Source organism: Bombina bombina, chromosome 2 (assembly GCF_027579735.1).
Source record: "Bombina bombina isolate aBomBom1 chromosome 2, aBomBom1.pri, whole genome shotgun sequence".
NCBI lineage: Eukaryota > Metazoa > Chordata > Amphibia > Anura > Bombinatoridae > Bombina > Bombina bombina.
Window position 1 is genome coordinate 196,112,675 of NC_069500.1, and position 19,710 is coordinate 196,132,384.

The following is a 19,710-nucleotide window of genomic DNA, read 5'->3' on the forward strand; positions in this document are numbered from 1 at the left end:
AGAGACCTGTAGAAAAAAGAAAGAATAGAGTAAACCTACTCTGGCTTTCTATACTAGGGCAGCAAAAGGTTAGGAAAACACAGCAAGGCCCACCTTACAAGTTCCTAACTGCTTTAAAGCCACCACTACCCTACTGAAGAGATTAACGTGGAGTATGGCTAGACCCAATCCTTGAAAATGAAAAGAACAGAGTAAACCTACTCTGGCTTTCAATAATAGTAAAAATCTCGCTTGTAGCGAAAGAAATCCAATTTTCACCAAAACTTCACCTCCTCCATGCACCAAGGCAAAGAGAATGAATGGGGTTTGTGGGAAGGGAAGTGATACTTATCAGCTTGGCTGTGGTGCCCTTTGCCACCTCCTGCTGGCCAGGAGTGATATTCCCAACAGTAAATGATGACGTTGTGGACTCACCATATCTTAGAAAAGAAATTACGTAGAGTGAACAGGTATTTTTTGCATCATAAGACACTGATCTAGTTTGCTTATGTGCGCACCAATATTAAGTTTGACAAATCCTGGGTACCAGGGTGGCATAATGCCTATAAAAATGGCCTGGTAAAGTCTGTAAACAACTAGACTCAATGCTCTTTTCTTTCTTTATTGATAACAGCTGACCTGGACCTTTAAATCTCAAACTTTAAATCTAATGGTCAGTTCAGTGCAGATCTGGGTAATCAAGGGTTTAATCACTGCTGCAAACAAACATAGGACCAGGTTACAAATGGCACGCTATTTTGGTATTTAGCACTTTCGCTTGTAAGCAAATACTGTGAGAAGTAAACAACGCACGCAGGTAACCATGCGCAAAACAAGATTAAAGTTAAAGCGAGCTAACATCAGGACTTCAGAATATCGCGACTGTGTTAACTACAACTTATAGACTTTAACAGAGCACGCAAACTAAAAAAAACCAAAACTAACACTTATTGCTCGGGTGTTAACCCGACACGCATAAGACCACTTGCGCTAACCAGAAGGTAGTTATGAATATTTTACATGTTCTTCACATAGAAGAAAATATTATTTTTTCTTTTTAAATAGATATTTCTATATACTGTATATCTGATGTGTTTTTTTGTATTATATATATAAAATATATACACAGGTATAGGTATATACAGATATGTATAGGAATATCTATTTAAAAAATCATAGAATTTTCCCCTATGTAAACAACATTGGAATGTAAATTATTTGCAGTACATATACAGTAAAACACATTATTACATTTTAAAATGTATTAAAACATTTTCATGTTTTTAGGTATTTGAGTGGATAAGGTCCAAAGTATATATACATATGTACTGTATATATGTGTTTATATATGAAAATATGTATGTATATACATGTATACACATATATACATATGTATATATACATACATACACAGACATGTATGTATATATACATTATAGTCCAATAATATACCTTTTAACCCTTGTAACTTTTTTATATAAATAATTTTATTAGACTGTGCATATATGAGTGTAACACTTTACTTTAATGTATTTATGTTGCATTTGGTGCAACTTTTAATTTAGCCCTAACCCTTTACTCAAGGACGTCAGCCACGCTAACCTGAAGAGTGCAAATTTATTTTGCACTCGTGCGGTTGCATTTACTTTCAACTTGTAAAATGAGCACAAGTTCTTGTGCACGCAATTAGCGTGCCACTTGTAATCTTTCCCATAAACATTAGAATATTTACACAATTTCCACAGACATTACTTTGTTCTGTGATCCTTATAAATCAATGGTAAATATGTTTAATAAAAGGAAAATTAAAGTCAGAATGAAACTTTTCATAATCCATAAAGGGTGTGCAATTAAAAAAATACTTCATTTATCATTTTACTTGGTAACCTTTGTTGAAATTGTGCTCCTTTCTAAGAGCATACCTAGGTAGGCTCAAAGGTATACATGTGTCAAGCTCTATATGGCAGCTATATGTTTGTAACAATGTTATACATTGTTGCAGATACCACTGCCATATCGTGCTCAAGAATTGCATAGGTATTTTGTCTTGGAAGAAGTTCAACTATGGATACCAGTAGGTACATTTTACAACATAAGTAAATTGGATTTTTCTTCTTCTAATTGCACACTCTGAATCATGAAACTTTAATTTTGACTCAGAGTCCCTTTATTGTGTCATCTTCAAGCTCAATATTTAACATTTTTACTTGCCTTTTCTGACTCATGCAAATGACCTTTAAAACTGCCACTTTAAGAATAAGAGGCATGGAAGTAACAGAAATATCCCAGCACTGAATTATGTGTGACCTCTAACATATGATTTCCATTAAGGCTTCCCATTCTGGTCTTTGGTATTATTCAAAGGAAAAGCGCTGAAAATTAATAATCATGTATTTATATTCAGTCCACGGAAAAAAAATAACTTGACACAGAATTGTAAACTTCACTGGTGAAATGCATGAAAATGTCTCAGGTTTGTGTCTGTTTATTCTCTTCAGTCAGGGTGGAAAAATGAGAAGTTCATGTAACCATTGAAATCTCAGAAAAGTTCTTATAAAATGTGCCTGTTCCAGGAAAAAAATGAGTTGGGATAAGCAGCCAAACATTTATTTTGAGCTTTTAAAGTGCAGAGATCAAATGGAACATTACATACCGCCTTATGCAACTATGAGTCTAACTCTAAAATCCTTTTTTTAGTTATTCATATTAAGCTGTATGTCAAATAAAACAAAGACTTTTATATAATAACAAACCTTCATCTTTCATAGTACAGCTGAGTTAAATTTAGTCTCCAATCATCAGTAAAGAATAGTGCGCATTCAGCTAATACTATACAGTGTTTAGTAGCCGGGTGGCGTCAGTGTAGCAGTGTAACATTTTCTTCTATCCAAAGCACAAATTAATTGCATAATTTAACACAAATATTTGATGATAATATGTGCAATAAAAATAGTACATTTTTAATATTAGCTCATTTTAACTTAATATTGGCTAAACTTTTAGCCAGGTGGTCAGTAAAATCAGCCGGGTGGTGCTTCCGCTAAAAAGGTCCTGGGGAGAACACTGCTATATACACTCATGTTACACCTTGAATATACATGTTAATAGATATACTGTGCACAATTTTGAAGAACATAGGTCTTTCTGTAGGTTAAAAAAGGGTTCACTCATCATACCATCACTCTTTATAACATAAGAACCCAAATGTGTTCTTCCATGATTCAGATAGAGCATGCAATTTTTTAGCAACTTTCTAATTTACTCCTATCATCAATTTTTACTTCGTTGTCTTGCTATCTTTATTTAAAAAGCATTAATGTAAAGCTTAGGAGCCGGCCCATTTTAGGTTCAGCACCCTGGATAGTGCTTGCTTATTGGTGGATACATTTAGTCACCAATAAGCAAGCATAACCTAAGGTTCTGAACCAAAAATAGGCCGGCAACTAAGCTTTATATTTCGGCTTTTTAAATAAATATAGCAAGAGAATGAAGAAAAATTGATAATAGGAGTAAATTAGAAAGTTGCTTAAAATTGCATGCACAATATAGTTCTGTATTTACATGCACACACTGCAACTCTCTCTCTCTCTCAATGCTAAGGTCCCTCGTTGGACAGAATGGTTGCCACCACAGTCTATTTAAAGGGACACAGAAGTCAGAAGGATGCTGTGGCTATAATATACTATTGCAAGGTGCATTGCAGAGCAAACTGTGTTAAAATTGGCTGCTTTAGCCTTTTTTTTATTTTTTTTTATAACATTTAATTTTCATTTAGAACAAACTAATATGCCCACCATTTGTATATATACCCATCAATAAATGTGCCTTTACTTATTGTAGAACAAAACAATTAACATTTTTAAAAGGGCCTATAATACTTGTCATTTTGCTGCTGCAATTCTCTTTACATAACTAGATTTCTCAAATACAAAGATGTAGTTGGCATATTTCCCTGGGTGTTCTGTAACAAAACAGACATCCTTTATAATGATCTGAAACATTTACCATAAATAAATGATCTTTCTATAGTACCACCCTAACTCTGCACAAATCTTTCAAAACTACTTACCAAAAATAACATCTTGCCTCTTGATGACACCTTTTTCTTGCTTATTGCAGAATGACGAATCCACGACAAGACTCCATGACTCAGCCTCAAACTCTAATGTGTCATTACTGAAATCACTCCAGTCACTCCATAAAGGTGAATCTACAACATCTACAATTAGAGACAATAAGTACAGTCATTAAAATATTGCTCTTCTGTAAGGATGTAGATCACATCCTAACCAAAATATAAATCTGTAGAACATACTAATAATTGATTAAACTGATGGAATTCCATATACACCAGCATGAACAATTTGAATGAATAGGCTAGATCTCTTTGCTGTCACAGATTTGTGTTACATAGAACTGTGCATCAGATAAAAGCACAACTAAGATACTCAGCAGTACCTATTTTAATAAACCTCTAAGCATGGAAATGCAGTCATAATTTTATATTTTACACTACATTATTGTTATTAACATGCATATAACTGTAAAATACATACTTTGGGGGTTTTAAAACTCCAACTAAACGTGTGCACTATAAAGTGCATTAATTAGTCCCAAGAATGGTAAATATTACCTAAAGACCCAGTTGTAGCAAGCAGAAATAACAGAATTTATGCTTACCTGATAAATTACTTTCTCCAACGGTGTGTCCGGTCCACGGCGTCATCCTTACTTGTGGGATATTCTCTTCCCCAACAGGAAATGGCAAAGAGTCCCAGCAAAGCTGGTCACATGATCCCTCCTAGGCTCCGCCCACCCCAGTCATTCGACCGACGGACAGGAGGAAATATATATAGGAGAAACCATATGATACCGTGGTGACTGTAGTTAGAGAAAATAATTAATCAGACCCGATTAAAAAACCAGGGCGGGCCGTGGACCGGACACACCGTTGGAGAAAGTAATTTATCAGGTAAGCATAAATTCTGTTTTCTCCAACATTGGTGTGTCCGGTCCACGGCGTCATCCTTACTTGTGGGAACCAATACCAAAGCTTTAGGACACGGATGAAGGGAGGGAGCAAATCAGGTCACCTAAATGGAAGGCACCACGGCTTGCAAAACCTTTCTCCCAAAAATAGCCTCCGAAGAAGCAAAAGTATCAAATTTGTAAAATTTGGCAAAAGTGTGCAGTGAAGACCAAGTCGCTGCCTTACATATCTGGTCAACAGAAGCCTCGTTCTTGAAGGCCCATGTGGAAGCCACAGCCCTAGGGGAGTGAGCTGTGATTCTTTCAGGAGGCTGCCGTCCGGCAGTCTCATAAGACAATCGGATAATGCTTTTAAGCCAAAAGGAAAGAGAGGTAGAAGTCGCTTTTTGACCTCTCCTTTTACCAGAATAAACAACAAACAAGGAAGATGTTTGTCTGAAATCTTTAGTAGCCTCTAAATAGAATTTTAGAGCACGGACTACGTCCAAATTGTGTAACAAACGTTCCTTCTTTGAAACTGGATTCGGACACTAAGAAGGTACAACTATCTCCTGGTTAATATTTTTGTTGGAAACAACTTTCGGAAGAAAACCAGGCTTAGTACGCAAAACCACCTTATCTGCATGGAACACCAGATAGGGCGGAGAACACTGCAGAGCAGATAACTCTGAAACTCTTCTAGCAGAAGAAATTGCAACCAAAAACAAAACTTTCCAAGATAGTAACTTAATATTTACGGAATGTAAGGGTTCAAACGGAACCCCTTGAAGAACTGAAAGAACTAGATTTAGACTCCAGGGAGGAGTCAAAGGTCTGTAAACAGGCTTGATCCTAACCAGAGCCTGAACAAATGCTTGAACATCTGACACGGCTGCCAGTCTTTTGTGAAGTAAAACAGATAAAGCAGAGATCTGTCCCTTTAGAGAACTTGCAGATAATCCTTTCTCCAAACCTTCTTGTAGAAAGGATAGAATCTTAGGAATTCTTATCTTGTTCCATGGGAATCCTTTAGATTCACACCAACAGATATATTTTTTCCATATTTTATGGTAAATTTTTCTAGTTACAGGCTTTCTAGCCTGAATCAGAGTATCTATTACAGAATCTGAAAACCCACGCTTTGATAAAATCAAGCGTTCAATCTCCAAGCCGTCAGTTGGAGGGAAACCAGATTCGGATGTTCGAATGGACCCTGAACAAGAAGGTCCTGTCTCAAAGGTAGCTTCCATGGTGGAGCCGATGACATATTCACCAGGTCTGCATACCAAGTCCTGCGTGGCCACGCAGGAGCTATCAAGATCACCGAGGCCCTCTCCTGATTGATCCTGGCTACCAGCCTGGGGATGAGAGGAAACGGTGGGAATACATAAGCTAGGTTGAAGGTCCAAGGTGCTACTAGTGCATCTACTAGAGTCGCCTTGGGATCCCTGGATCTGGACCCGTAGCAAGGAACCTTGAAGTTCTGACGAGACGCCATCAGATCCATGTCTGGAATGCCCCATAATTGAGTTATTTGGGCAAAGATTTTTTACGGATGGAGTTCCCACTCCCCCGGATGGAATGTCTGACGACTCAGAAAATCCGCTTCCCAATTTTCCACTCCTGGGATGTGGATCGCAGACAAGTGGCAGGAGTGATCCTCCGCCCATTGAATTATCTTGGTCACTTCTTTCATCGCCAGGGAACTCCTTGTTCCCCCCTGATGATTGATATATGCAACGGTCGTCATGTTGTCTGACTGAAACCTTATGAATTTGGCCTTTGCTAGTTGAGGCCAAGCTCTGAGAGCATTGAATATCGCTCTCAGTTCCAGAATGTTTATCGGGAGAAGAGACTCTTCCCGAGACCATAGACCCTGAGCTTTCAGGGATTCCCAGACCGCGTCCCAGCCCACTAGGCTGGCGTCGGTCGTGACAATGACCCACTCTGGTCTGCGGAAGCTCATTCCCTGTGACAGATTGTCCAGGGTCAGCCACCAACGGAGTGAATCTCTGGTCTTTTGATCTACTTGAATCGTCGGAGACAAGTCTGTATAATCCCCATTCCACTGTCTGAGCATGCACAGTTGTAATGGTCTTAGATGAATTCGTGCAAAAGGAACTATGTCCATTGTTGCAACCATCAATCCTATGACTTCCATGCACTGCGCTATGGAAGGACGAGGAACAGAATGAAGTACTTGACAAGAGCTTAGAAGTTTTGATTTTCTGACCTCTGTCAGAAAAATCCTCATTTCTAAGGAATCTATTATTGTTCCCAAGAAGGGAACTCTTGTTGACGGGGACAGAGAACTTTTTTCTTTGTTCACCTTCCATCCGTGAGATCTGAGAAAGGCTAGGACGATGTCCGTATGAGCCTTTGCTTTTGACAGGGACAACGCTTGAATCAGGATGTCGTCCAAGTAAGGTACTACTGCAATGCCCCTTGGTCTTAGAACCGCTAGAAGGGACCCTAGTACCTTTGTGAAAATCCTTGGAGCAGTGGCTAATCCGAATGGAAGTGCCACAAACTGGTAATGCTTGTCCAGAAAAGCGAACCTTAGGAACTGATGATGTTCCTTGTGGATAGGAATATGTAGGTACGCATCCTTTAAATCCACGGTAGTCATAAATTGATTTTCCTGGATAGTAGGTAGGATCGTTCGAATAGTTTCCATTTTGAACGATGGTACCCTGAGAAATTTGTTTAGGATCTTTAGATCCAAAATTGGTCTGAATGTTCCCTCTTTTTTGGGAACTATGAACAGATTGGAATAAAATCCCATTCCTTGTTCTCTTATTGGAACTGGATGTATCACTCCCATCTTTAACAGGTCTTCTACACAATGTAAGAATGCCTGTCTCTTTATTTGGTTTGAAGATAATTGAGACCTGTGGAACCTTCCCCTTGGGGGTAGTTCCTTGAATTCCAGGAGATAACCTTGAGAAACTATTTCTAGCGCCCAAGGATCCTGAACATCTCTTGCCCAAGCCTGAGCAAAGAGAGAAAGTCTGCCCCCCACTAGATCCGGTCCCGGATCGGGGGCTATCCCTTCATGCTGTTTTGGTAGCAGTGGTAGGCTTCTTGGCCTGCTTACCCTTGTTCCAGCCTTGCATTGGTTTCCAGGCTGGTTTGGGTTGTGAAGTATTACCCTCTTGCTTAGAGGATACAGAATTAGAGGCTGGTCCGTTTCTGCGAAAGGGACGAAAATTAGGCTTATTTTTAGCCTTAAAAGACCTATCCTGTGGGAGGGCGTGGCCCTTTCCCCCAGTGATGTCTGAAATAATCTCTTTCAAATCAGGTCCAAATAATGTTTTACCTTTGAAAGGAATGTTAAGCAATTTTGTCTTGGAAGACACATCCGCTGACCAAGACTTTAGCCAAAGCGCTCTGCGCGCCACGATAGCAAACCCTGAATTTTTCGCCGCTAATCTAGCTAATTGCAAAGCGGCATCTAAAACAAAAGAGTTAGCCAATTTAAGTGCTTGAACTCTGTCCATAACCTCCTCATACGAAGATTCTTTACTGAGCGACTTTTCTAGTTCCTCGAACCAGAAACACGCTGCCGTAGTGACAGGAACAATGCATGAAATTGGTTGTAGAAGGTAACCTTGCTGTACAAAAATCTTTTTAAGCAAACCCTCTAATTTCTTATCCATAGGATCTTTGAAAGCACAACTATCTTCGATAGGAATAGTAGTGCGTTTGTTTAGAGTAGAAACCGCCCCCTCGACCTTGGGGACTGTCTGCCATAAGTCCTTTCTGGGGTCGACTATAGGAAATAATTTCTTAAATATAGGGGGGGGAACAAAAGGTATGCCGGGCCTTTCCCACTCTTTATTTACTATGTCCGCCACCCGCTTGGGTATAGGAAAAGCGTCGGGGGGCACCGGAACCTCTAGGAACTTGTCCATCTTACATAATTTCTCTGGAATGACCAAATTGTCACAATCATCCAGAGTAGATAACACCTCCTTAAGCAGTGCGCGGAGATGTTCTAATTTAAATTTAAATGTCACAACATCAGGTTCAGCTTGATGAGAAATTTTTCCTGAATCTGAGATTTCTCCATCAGACAAAACCTCCCTCATGGCCCCTTGAGATTGGTGTGAGGGTATGTCAGAACAGTTATCATCAGCGTCCTCTTGCTCTTCAGTGTTTAAAACAGAGCAATCGCGCTTTCTCTGATAAGTAGGCATTTTGGATAAAAGATTTGCTATGGAGTTATCCATTACAGCCGTTAATTGTTGCATGGTAATAAGTATTGGCGCACTAGATGTACTAGGGGCCTCCTGTGTGGGCATAACTGGTGTAGACACAGTAGGGGATGATGTAGTATCATGTTTACTCCCCTCATTTGAGGAATCATCTTGGGCAATATCATTATCTGAGGCATTACTGTCCTTACTTTGTTTGGACACTATGGCACAATTATCACATAAATTTAAATGGGGAGACACATTGGCTTTCATACATATAGAACATAGCTTATCTGATGGTACAGACATGTTAAACAGGCTTAAACTTGTCAACAAAGCACAAAAAACGATTTAAAATAAAACCGTTACTGTCACTTTAAATTTCAAACTGAAAACACTTTATTACTGAATATGTGAAAAAGTATGAAGGAATTGTTCAAAATTTCACCACAGTGTCTTAAAGCATTAAAAGTATTGCACACCAAATTTCAGAGCTTTAACCCTTAAATTAACGGAACTGGAGCCGTTTTCACATTTAACCCCTATACAGTCCCAGCTATATGCTTTGCTGAGACCCAACCAAGCCCAGAGGGGAATACGATACCAAATGACGCCTTCTAGAAGCTTTTTTAGTGATTCTTAGATCCTCACACATGCATCTGCATGCCTTGCTCTCCAAAAACAACTGCGCAGTAATGGCGCGAAAATGAGGCTGAGTCTATTACTAGAAAGGCCCCCAGACTAAAAAAGGTGTCCAACACAGTGCCTGCCATTTTTTAAACGTTCCCCAAGATTATAATGCCAATTATAAGCTACAATCTGCATAATATGCCCCAATAAAGCAATCGTTTTAGCCCATAAAAATGTCTACCAGTTTTTAAGCCCTTTTTTAAGCCCTTTATTCTTTTATATTTGACTAAGAAAATGGCTTACCGGTCCCCATGAGGGGAAATGACAGCCTTCCAGCATTACATGGTCTTGTTAGAAATATGGCTAGTCATACCTTAAGCAGAAAGGTCTGCTAACTGTTTCCCCCAACTGAAGTTACTTCATCTCAACAGTCCTGTGTGGAAACAGCAATCGATTTTAGTTACTGTCTGCTAAAATCATCTTCCTCTTACAAACAGAAATCTTCATCCTTTTCTGTTTCAGAGTAAATAGTACATACCAGCACTATTTTAAAATAAAAAACACTTGATAGAAGAATAAAAACTACATTTAAACACCAAAAAACTCTTAACCATCTCCGTGGAGATGTTGCCTGTGCAACGGCAAAGAGAATGACCGGGGTGGGCGGAGCCTAGGAGGGATCATGTGACCAGCTTTGCTGGGACTCTTTGCCATTTCCTGTTGGGGAAGAGAATATCCCACAAGTAAGGATGACGCCGTGGACCGGACACACCAATGTTGGAGAAAATAAGCTGTGTGCTATGTATACAGGAACGATGCAATAATGTTGATTAAATATTTAAATGTTTCTAGCTTTGTATTGGGGGTCATATTGCTTTAATTAACAAACTGTACACATGTAGTATAATTACAGTGGGTCAAGAATCAATATTTAAATGTATCAGACCAGTTGTTGATGTGCTCCAATGCATATTGTCATTCAACAAGATTTGAGAATATCTATGAATCACTATCAGGTTTAAAGGGACACTGACCCCAATTTTTTTTTTTCTTTCATGATTCAGATAGCGCATGCAATTTTAAGCAACTTTCTAAATTACTCCTATTATCAATTTTTCTTCATTCACTTGTTATCTTTATTTGAAAAGTAAGAATGTAAGTTTAGAAGCTGGCCCGTTTTTGATTCACAACCTGGGTTGTCCTTGCTGATTGGACAGCACCAATAAGCAAGTGCTGTCCATGGTTCTAAACCAAAAATTGTCTGGCTCCTTAGCTTAGATGCCTTATTTTTCAAATAAAGAAAGCAAGAGAAGGAAGAAAGGAAGAAAAATTGATAAGAGAAAGTTGCTTAAAACTGCATGCTTTATCTGATTCATGAAAGAAAAAAAATTGGGTTCAGTGCCCCTTTAAATTGCTAAAGCTCATGGTTTTATAAACTGCTAGTAAAGACTAAATTAAAAAAAGCTAAAGCTTTAAATAACAGCAAAACAACATGAGCAAATAAAATACTAAGGTTATTATATTTTGCCTACTTGGAGGGGTAAAACTTTCAAAGACTTGTGTTCTCATCTTCCAGAGGGACACTTTTCTCATCATGACAGTACAATATTAAACTTCATGTGGCAATAACTCTCTTCTATTTTTAATTTGTTATCAGAAGACAATTACATATCTGTGCTTAATGTTTCAGAATGGAAACAATATAAGCCAGACGCACTCTCAGGTGAGAAGTACTATCACGTCAGTGTATAAAAAACAAAATGTATGCTTACCTGATAAATTTATTTCTTTCTTGACACGATGAGTCCACGGATCATCTTAAATACTAATGGGATATTCACCTCCTGGTCAGCAGGAGGCGGCAAAGAGCACCACAGCAGAGCTGTTAAATAGCTCCTCCCTTCCCTCCCACTCCAGTCATTCGATCAAAGTTAGGAAGAGAAAGGAAAAGCCAAGGTGCAGAGGTGTCTGAAGTTTAAAATACCAAAGAACCTGTCTTACAAGAACAGGGCGGGCCGTGGACTCAGCGTGTCAAAAAAGAAATACATTTATCAGGTAAGCATAAATTTTGTTTTCCTTTTAATGACACAATGAGTCCATGGATCATCTTAATTACTAATGGGAACCAATACCAAAGCTAGAGAACACGGAGGGACAAGACAGGGAACCTAAACGGAAGACACCACTGCTTGAGAACCTTTCTCCCAAAAATAGCCTCAGCTGAGGCAAAAGAGACAAATTTGAAAAACTTTGAAAAAATATGAAGAGAGAAACAAATTGCAACCTTGCACATCTAATTCACAGAAGCTTCATTTTTAAAACCCAGGAGGAAGCAACAATCCTCATGGAATGAGCCACAATCCTCTCGGAAAGTTGTTGTTCAGCAGTTTCATAAACAAATCGAAAGATACTCTTTAGCAAAAAAGAAGAAAAGTAGCCGAAGCCTTCTGTTCCCTTACGTTTTCCTGAGAAATCACAAACAAAAAGGAAGACTGACAAAAGTTTTTAATCGCCTGTAAAACCTGAAAAAAATGGACCACGGCCCATTGTGTAGAAGTCATTCTTCTAAAAAGGATTAGGACACAAAGAAGGAACAACAATCTCCTGATTAAAGTTCCAATCAGAAACAACCTTAGGAAGAAATCCCAATATAGTACGTAAAACTACCTTATCGGAAAGAAAAATCAGATAAGGAGATCAATACTGCAATGCCGAAATCTCTGACACTCTACGAGCAGAAGAAATAACAACAAGAATAAAACTTTCTAAGATAACAACTTAATATCGAAGGAATGCATAGGCTCAAACGGAGCCCCTTAAAGAACTTTGAGAACTAAATTAAGACTCCATGGAGGAGTAACTGGTTTGAATACAGGCCTGATCCTGACCAAGGCCTGACAAAATGATAGTACATCTGGGATATCCGCCAGACGTTTGTGTAACAAAATAGATAAGGCCAAGATTTGACCTTTTACGGAACTTGATGATAATCCCTTCTCCAACCCTTCTTGGAGAAAAGACAAAATTCTAGGAATCCTAGCTCTACTTCATGAGTAGCCCTCGGATTCTCACCAATAGAGATATTTATACCACATTTTATGGTAAAAATTTTCTTTTTTTTTATATCGGCTAACGATCCTGAATAATGGATTCTATAACCGAGGTCAGAAAACCTCTGCCTGGACAAGATTAAGCGGTCAATCTCCAAGCAGACAACTTCTGAGAAAATAGATTTGGATGAAGTAAATGTCCTTGAATTAGAAGGTCCTTCCTTAACAGAAAACTGCAAGGTGGCAGAGATAACATGTTCACCAGATCTGCATACCAAATCCTGCGAGGCCAAGCCGGAACAAAGAAATCACCAACGCCCTCCCCTGTTTGATTCGAGCAATGACCCAAGGAAGAAGCGCAAACAGAAGAAATAGGTATGCTAGACTTAAAAACCAAAGAACCGCCAGAACATCTATCAGTTCCGCCTGGAGGACCCTACCCTGAACCTCGACCTGTATCTCGGGAGCTTGGCAATCTGATGAAATGCCATGAGAACAAATTCCGACTGATCCCACTTGAGAATCAGGCTGGAGAACACTTCCGGATGAAATTCCCACTCCCCTGAGAGAAAAGACTGCCTATTCAGAAGGTCGCCTCCCAGATGACCATCCTTGGGATGTGGATCGCCGACAGGTAGCAAGAATGGGCCTCCGCCCACTGAATTATCTTGGTTACCTCTGTCATCACAAATGAACTCCTTGTTCTTCTCTGATGATAGATGTAATGTCCGACTGGAACCTGATAGACTGGACCTTAACTAACTGAGACCAGTCCAGAAAAGCACTGAAGATCGCTCTCAGATCCAGAATGTTGAGCCCAAATTCCCCGAGCCTCTAGGAAACCCCAGACTGCTCTTTACCCTAGAAGGCTGGTGTCTGTTGATACATCATCCAAAAGGACTGAAAGTAGGGTCCCTGGGAAAATTATTCAAAGACAACTATCATGGAAGAGAACCCTAGTCTCCTCACGGAGACAAGTCCGCAAAATCTCCATTCTATAGCCTGAGCATGTTTAACTGCCAAGGTCTGAGATGGAACCGAGAAAAACGGGATGATGAGCATTGCCACCAGCAGCCTAAGTACCTCCATTCACTGAGCCACTTATGGCCGAAAGGTGTGCTGAAGAACAAGACAAGTATCAATAATCCTTGATTTCCTGACTTCTGTTAGAACAAATCCCCATTGATAGGTAATCTAACATAGATCCCAGAAAATTATCCCAAACTTAAGACTCAGGATACTTTCCACAATTTATCTTCCACTCGGGAATGCAGGAAGGAAAACACCATGTCCATGTGCGAACTTGTTTGATGTTACGAAATCGTCTGGACCGGGATGACAATTAAATATGGTGCTACAATGCACCATGAAAAATTCTGAAGTTGTGGCAAGACCGAAAGAAAGGCAAACCATAAGGACTTGTGATGATCCCATAGATGGGAACATACAGATATCCGTCCTTTAAACTTGTCAGAAACGGATTCTCCAGGATCAAAGAAAGGATGTCACGAAGAGATTCCACCTAGAAGGACGGTACTATTATAGAGTCAGGAAATCCAACAGTGGTCTGAAGGTTCTTTATAATTTCCCTGTAATGGGAATCAAACCTGATTGTAAAAATCTTAAGCTGTTGCTCTGACTATTATACTAACACAGATGATCCTTGAAATAAATCTCAGACCCTGTTCCTAACCATCACTCCCAGGGGAGAGAAAATTCCTACCTCATCTTATCGACCTTACTGGAGATCAAACCAGCAACCCTTGGGTTGTTACAGAGCTCAGCCCCAGTGCCATAGCACGCTGAGGTATCTGCCCTAAGCACTATCTGTCCAAATAGAACCAGACAACATATGAGCTAGTATGCTGTCTAAAAGGTAGTAATACCAACCTGGGATGTCATCTTGAACACACCCACTACCCCAATATCTATAGGACCCTGAAAGAGAAAAGCTATCCTCTATAGGAATAGAAGTCTCCTTCCTTGAGAGGTCCTCTAATAAAAACCTCTCTGATAATATAGAAAATGTAAATAAAAGGGTTACACCCATTCGCTCTCATTTCCTAGTACCACTTCTTGGTACCACGTAAAATTAACAATGACCGCAATGTCGTTCCAGAGTAGCATAAAAACTGGAGAAGAATTAGTTCAAACTTGAAGATACTACTCAAGTATCAGCGGGAGGAATCATACCATCAGAACTGAGATCTCACTCTCATATACTACCGAAATATCCCTTCATGTAACTTGGAGGGAACCCCTGAGATAGTAATCTACTCATTGAACATTTTAGTCTTCCTCTTGCGCTCTCCCTGCAACATGGAAAAGGCCGACAACACACCTGACAAGCACAGAGGGAAATGATGTCTTGCAAGCTAACCCCAAAAGGAGTCATGAAGGAAGCTCAGGGCACTGGATGAATGGACGTTAAGGTTTTAGGACACTTGATGAGAAAACTGCAGAAAATATGGAACATTTTTCCGAATGTTTCTGAAACATCCGAGGCAATGTTGGCTCTGAAAAATAAAATATATATATATATATATATATATATATATTTTTTTTTTTTAAAAAAACCTCCTAATACACGGGTAACTCCTTGGCCGTTCCACAGAAGTATCAAGAACACGTGTACAAAACCTTACTCACTTTATATTAGATAAAAATGAACATCATAACAAAAATTACTGTGCATTTAAATGATAAAGAGAACGTTCTAACCTAGTTCCCTTAACATTGGATGTATTAATTAACATGAGGAAAAGGCCATCTGGACCATCAGATTCCACCATTTGCTTATTAAAAAAGGATGGTACTGTGTCTTTAAATTTTAAATACACCGCAAAATTCCCAAAAAATTATTCTTTAACGTATATTATTGAGAATCTTCTAAACCCATCTAAACTTAGCATAAAAATCCTTCTATCCACAGCGCGCAAACATGGCGCGTATTTTAGCTCCGCCCGTCGTGGGCGTATACCACTAAACCTCCCCGGCGGCTACTAGTAAGGATGGGGCTGTCAGAAGACTAAGACACAATGTCAATAAAGAAACAAAGTCCCCGGCTCCACTAAAGTAAAGGAAGCCAATGGGAGAAAGACGCACCAAAGTAGCATAGCCCTAGACATGCACCTATCATGAGGGAATATGCTAAACCTCCCAGATGGCTGCTAAGGAAACTAAGCCGTTGGGAATTGCAAAAGTGAGAAATCACCAAATATAAAAAACAGAGCCACTTCTCCACGTCCTCCAGAGCCTGCATTCACTGCCCAATAACACATCCCTAGTAAAATGTCCATTCCCTCCTAGGGATAATGTCATGTAGTGTCCTTAAAAATATATAAAGTATATAAAGTGCCAAGTTTTATGTGTATGTTTTCACTCCCAGGGAGGCCAGAAAATAACATTTAGCACTTACCTGAGAACTCTGCCCGGCAGTAAGGCAGCTCACCCGGGTTGCGAGGTCCTCTTCCTCACATTGGCCTGTGGAAAACAAAGGCTCTCAGTATTTCTCTCTCAGACTCTTGCAAACAGGGCAGCATAAGTATGGGAGGCGCAGTGAGAATTATGTCCCACAAGTTCCCATTGCTCTAAAGCCACCAAAGCTCTACTGTAGAGACTGATATGGACTACGGCTACACCCCAGAACAAAGCAGCACAATCTTGCACTACTTTAAAAATAATAAACTCTTGATTGAAGAATCTAATCTAACACCTCACTTTGCCAATTCCTATCACTAACGTAGGCAAAGAGAATGACTGGAGTGGGAAGGAAGGGAGGAGCTATTTAACAGCTCTGCTGTGGTGCTCTTTGCCGCCTCCTGCTGACCAGGAGGTGAATATCCCATTAGTAATTAAGATGATCCGTGGACTTGTGTCATTAAAAAGAAAACAAAACAACACTATAGTTAAACCTTCTATCTGAAGTAATGGTTATATTTTCAAGTTATCCAATTAATCTCCAGAGTGCAATTGTTCAGTTGGTGCAATACTTATTGTACTAAATTAAGATCCATGGTGAAGCTGTCTTTAAAATAGTCTTATTAGAATCTGAACTAAGATTCCAACACAGGCTTTCAACGTTCTTATTAAGAAGTGTTTCCTCAGGATTAGTAAAATATGTAAAGAAAAGAAACCAGACAGAACAGTACTGTCACCTGCAATGCGGAATCCTGTGCAAGAACGGATATATTTAAGCAATGATCTGCAAATATTGCCACAAATACTTATTTTCTCCTCAAATGCTGTCTAAAGGACTCTCATGCTGAACCTATTCTTTCTAGACATAATCTATCAGCCTCTCACAATTCCATATAGTTGCTTTACACTTTTTTTAACTGCTTCTCATCTCATTCCATCAATTGATAATGATTATAAATTGAAGAACAAGCTGTTCCAAAACTCAGAATTATATTTGATGAGAAGCGACACTTTGAAAGTTTTAAGTCACCAGGAAGGTTAATCCAAATTATCCATCATAAATGAATATATTCACTTGCTAGCACATAAGAAAAAAAGGACCATATTTTTAAGGAATACCAAAGAAACATATGGTCAGTTTCATTTTAGTAATTACAGCAATTCATTATCTGTTGTTTTTTTTTTTTGCCCAAGGATTGTAACAATTAAGTATTTAATAAACAATTCCCCATGTATACATCTAATAGCGATAAAATGAAGAACTCACCTTCTATTGGGAAAGAGTCCATGGATGGAGGGGTTCCTATGGTTTGTAAGAGTTCCTCTGATTGCGACCTAGATCTCCAGCCATTGGTGTCCCCATCAGATTCAACTGACTGGTCTGATCTTTTGAGTTAAAGGGACACTCAAGTCAAAATTAAACTTCAAGATTCAGATAGAGCATGCAATTTTAAACAACTTTCCAATTTACTTCAATTAACAAAATGTGCACAGTCTTTTTATATTTACACTTTTTGAGTAATAGTGCAAGATTGTGCAAAATGACCAATGTGTGATTGGAAGTACCTGTGTGGGTGACTAACAATACGAGAATTATGCCTGGTTGTGTTTAAGTGACAGTGTCTGAGTAAAAAGGCCTGTCTATGGGCTAGATTACAAGTGGTGCGCTGTTGTGCGCAAGCAATTTTAAACAACTTTCCAATTTACTTCAATTAACAAAATGTGCACAGTCTTTTTATATTTACACTTTTTGAGTCACCAACTCCTACTGAGCATGTGCAAGAATTCACTGCATATACGTATATGCATTTGTGATTGGCTGATGACTGTCACATGATACAGGGGGAGTGGAAATATACATAACTTTGCAATTTATTTAACAAAAATCTACTACTCATTTGAAGTTCAGACTAAGTGCTATTGCATTGTCTTCTTATCATGCATTTGTTGATTATGCAAAACTACTGTATTGACTGGCCCTTTAAGTGGTAAGGACAGAATTACATGGAACAAGTTGAGGGTATTAGCATAAAACATAGAAGGGACTATATGAAATTAGAAAAACACAATCTCACACATATTTAAAAGACCCTGTTTTAAACATTATGGGGTTAATCACAATCCATAAGAAAATCATATCAAATCTTCATCGACTATTTGTGACTTTTGTAGAAACATCATTTTATAAACATTTCTAAAGGATTAGGTTTAACTCCTTAATGAGTATTTCTAGGGGAAAAAACAGATAAACGTCATTATCCTAACACGGTCATCTACCGTTTTATTCATTTCAGAAATTAGAAAAAGAAACCAGGTGACTTTTTTTTTTTACACCTTAATGACCACAACATACCCTCTACGTTGCTGGCTGTTATGGGATTTCTGCTAATAATAGTGCGTGTCTCGCCATAAGCGGCAAAACCACGCTATTAGACCCTCCCTCCTGCAGGCTTACTAAAATAGCGCAGTCTCAACGCTGGCAGCGCGCCCACGCTATTGAGAAAACAATAGTTTAAGGGGTTAAACTGTAAACATATTTAGCGTTTCTCTTTTCTGACAAGTTGTAAATGCTGAATTTTGTTTTTGTGTTAGTACAAATGACTTATTTAGAGATAGTGAGCTGCAATGGTTCCACGTGTTACTGTGCCAGTATGTGTGTTAATGAGTAATGACACTAGTGTTTGTGAATGCCAATGATAGGTTCTGTTTGTAGAAAATGTCCCCTTTATGGGAGTAATAGTGCAAGATTGTGCAAAATGACCCATGTGTGATTGGAAGTACCTGTGTGGGTGACTAACAATACGAGAATTATGCCTGGTTGTGTTTAAGTGACAGTGTCTGTGAGTAAAAAGGCCTGTCTATGGGCTAGATTACAAGTGGTGCGCTGTTGTGCGCAAGCAATAAGGGGTATATCGCGGGTCTTTGCAAGTTGAAAATAAACGCGTTTGCTTGAGCCCAATTTAATTTAACATACAACTTCAGATCCCTGGTTAACAATAACATTGGAATGTGAAATAATATTTCATGTCGGATTAGTGCACTTGATCCGGTTTGTGTGCAAGTAATTGTGTTAGGTTTTATTTTCAACTTTCCATGCTCCATTAAAGTCTATGGGGGAATATCTTAACGCAGTTGCGATATTCGAAGTTTGGCTTTTTGCACGCGTCGGGTTAGCAGTCGTGCAAAACTTTTTACTTTCATTTGTAATACGAGCACTACCAGATGTGCAAAAAGCTTACTTCTAGCGAATTTATCACTCAAGCGGGAGCTCTAAATAGCACACCACTAATAATCTAGCCCTACATGAGCAATAGTGCTGTTGTGCAAGCAACAATGTCAAAAATCATAAATATAAAACTTGCAGGAAATGTTACTGTAAGAGATGAGGTACAACCATAATCTAAATGACAGGTTTATCTCTTAATTAATGAAGAAATACTTGGTGGGACAACTGAAGTAGAATG

General features: G+C 38.9%; 1 protein-coding gene across 4 annotated transcripts in view; it reads right to left on the bottom strand.

The window, feature by feature from the left end:
- The window catches only part of ARHGEF28 (Rho guanine nucleotide exchange factor 28), an 813,355-nt gene that overhangs the window by 138,280 nt on the left and 655,365 nt on the right, over positions 1–19,710 (bottom strand). For all 4 annotated transcript variants that reach the window (XM_053701420.1, XM_053701419.1, XM_053701422.1 and 1 more), the window contains 2 exons: positions 17,514–17,632; positions 4,049–4,198 (listed from right to left, as the gene is read on the bottom strand). In XM_053701420.1, coding sequence (XP_053557395.1) covers positions 4,049–4,198; positions 17,514–17,632 — 269 coding nt within the window. The remainder of the gene's footprint in view (positions 1–4,048; positions 4,199–17,513; positions 17,633–19,710) is intronic.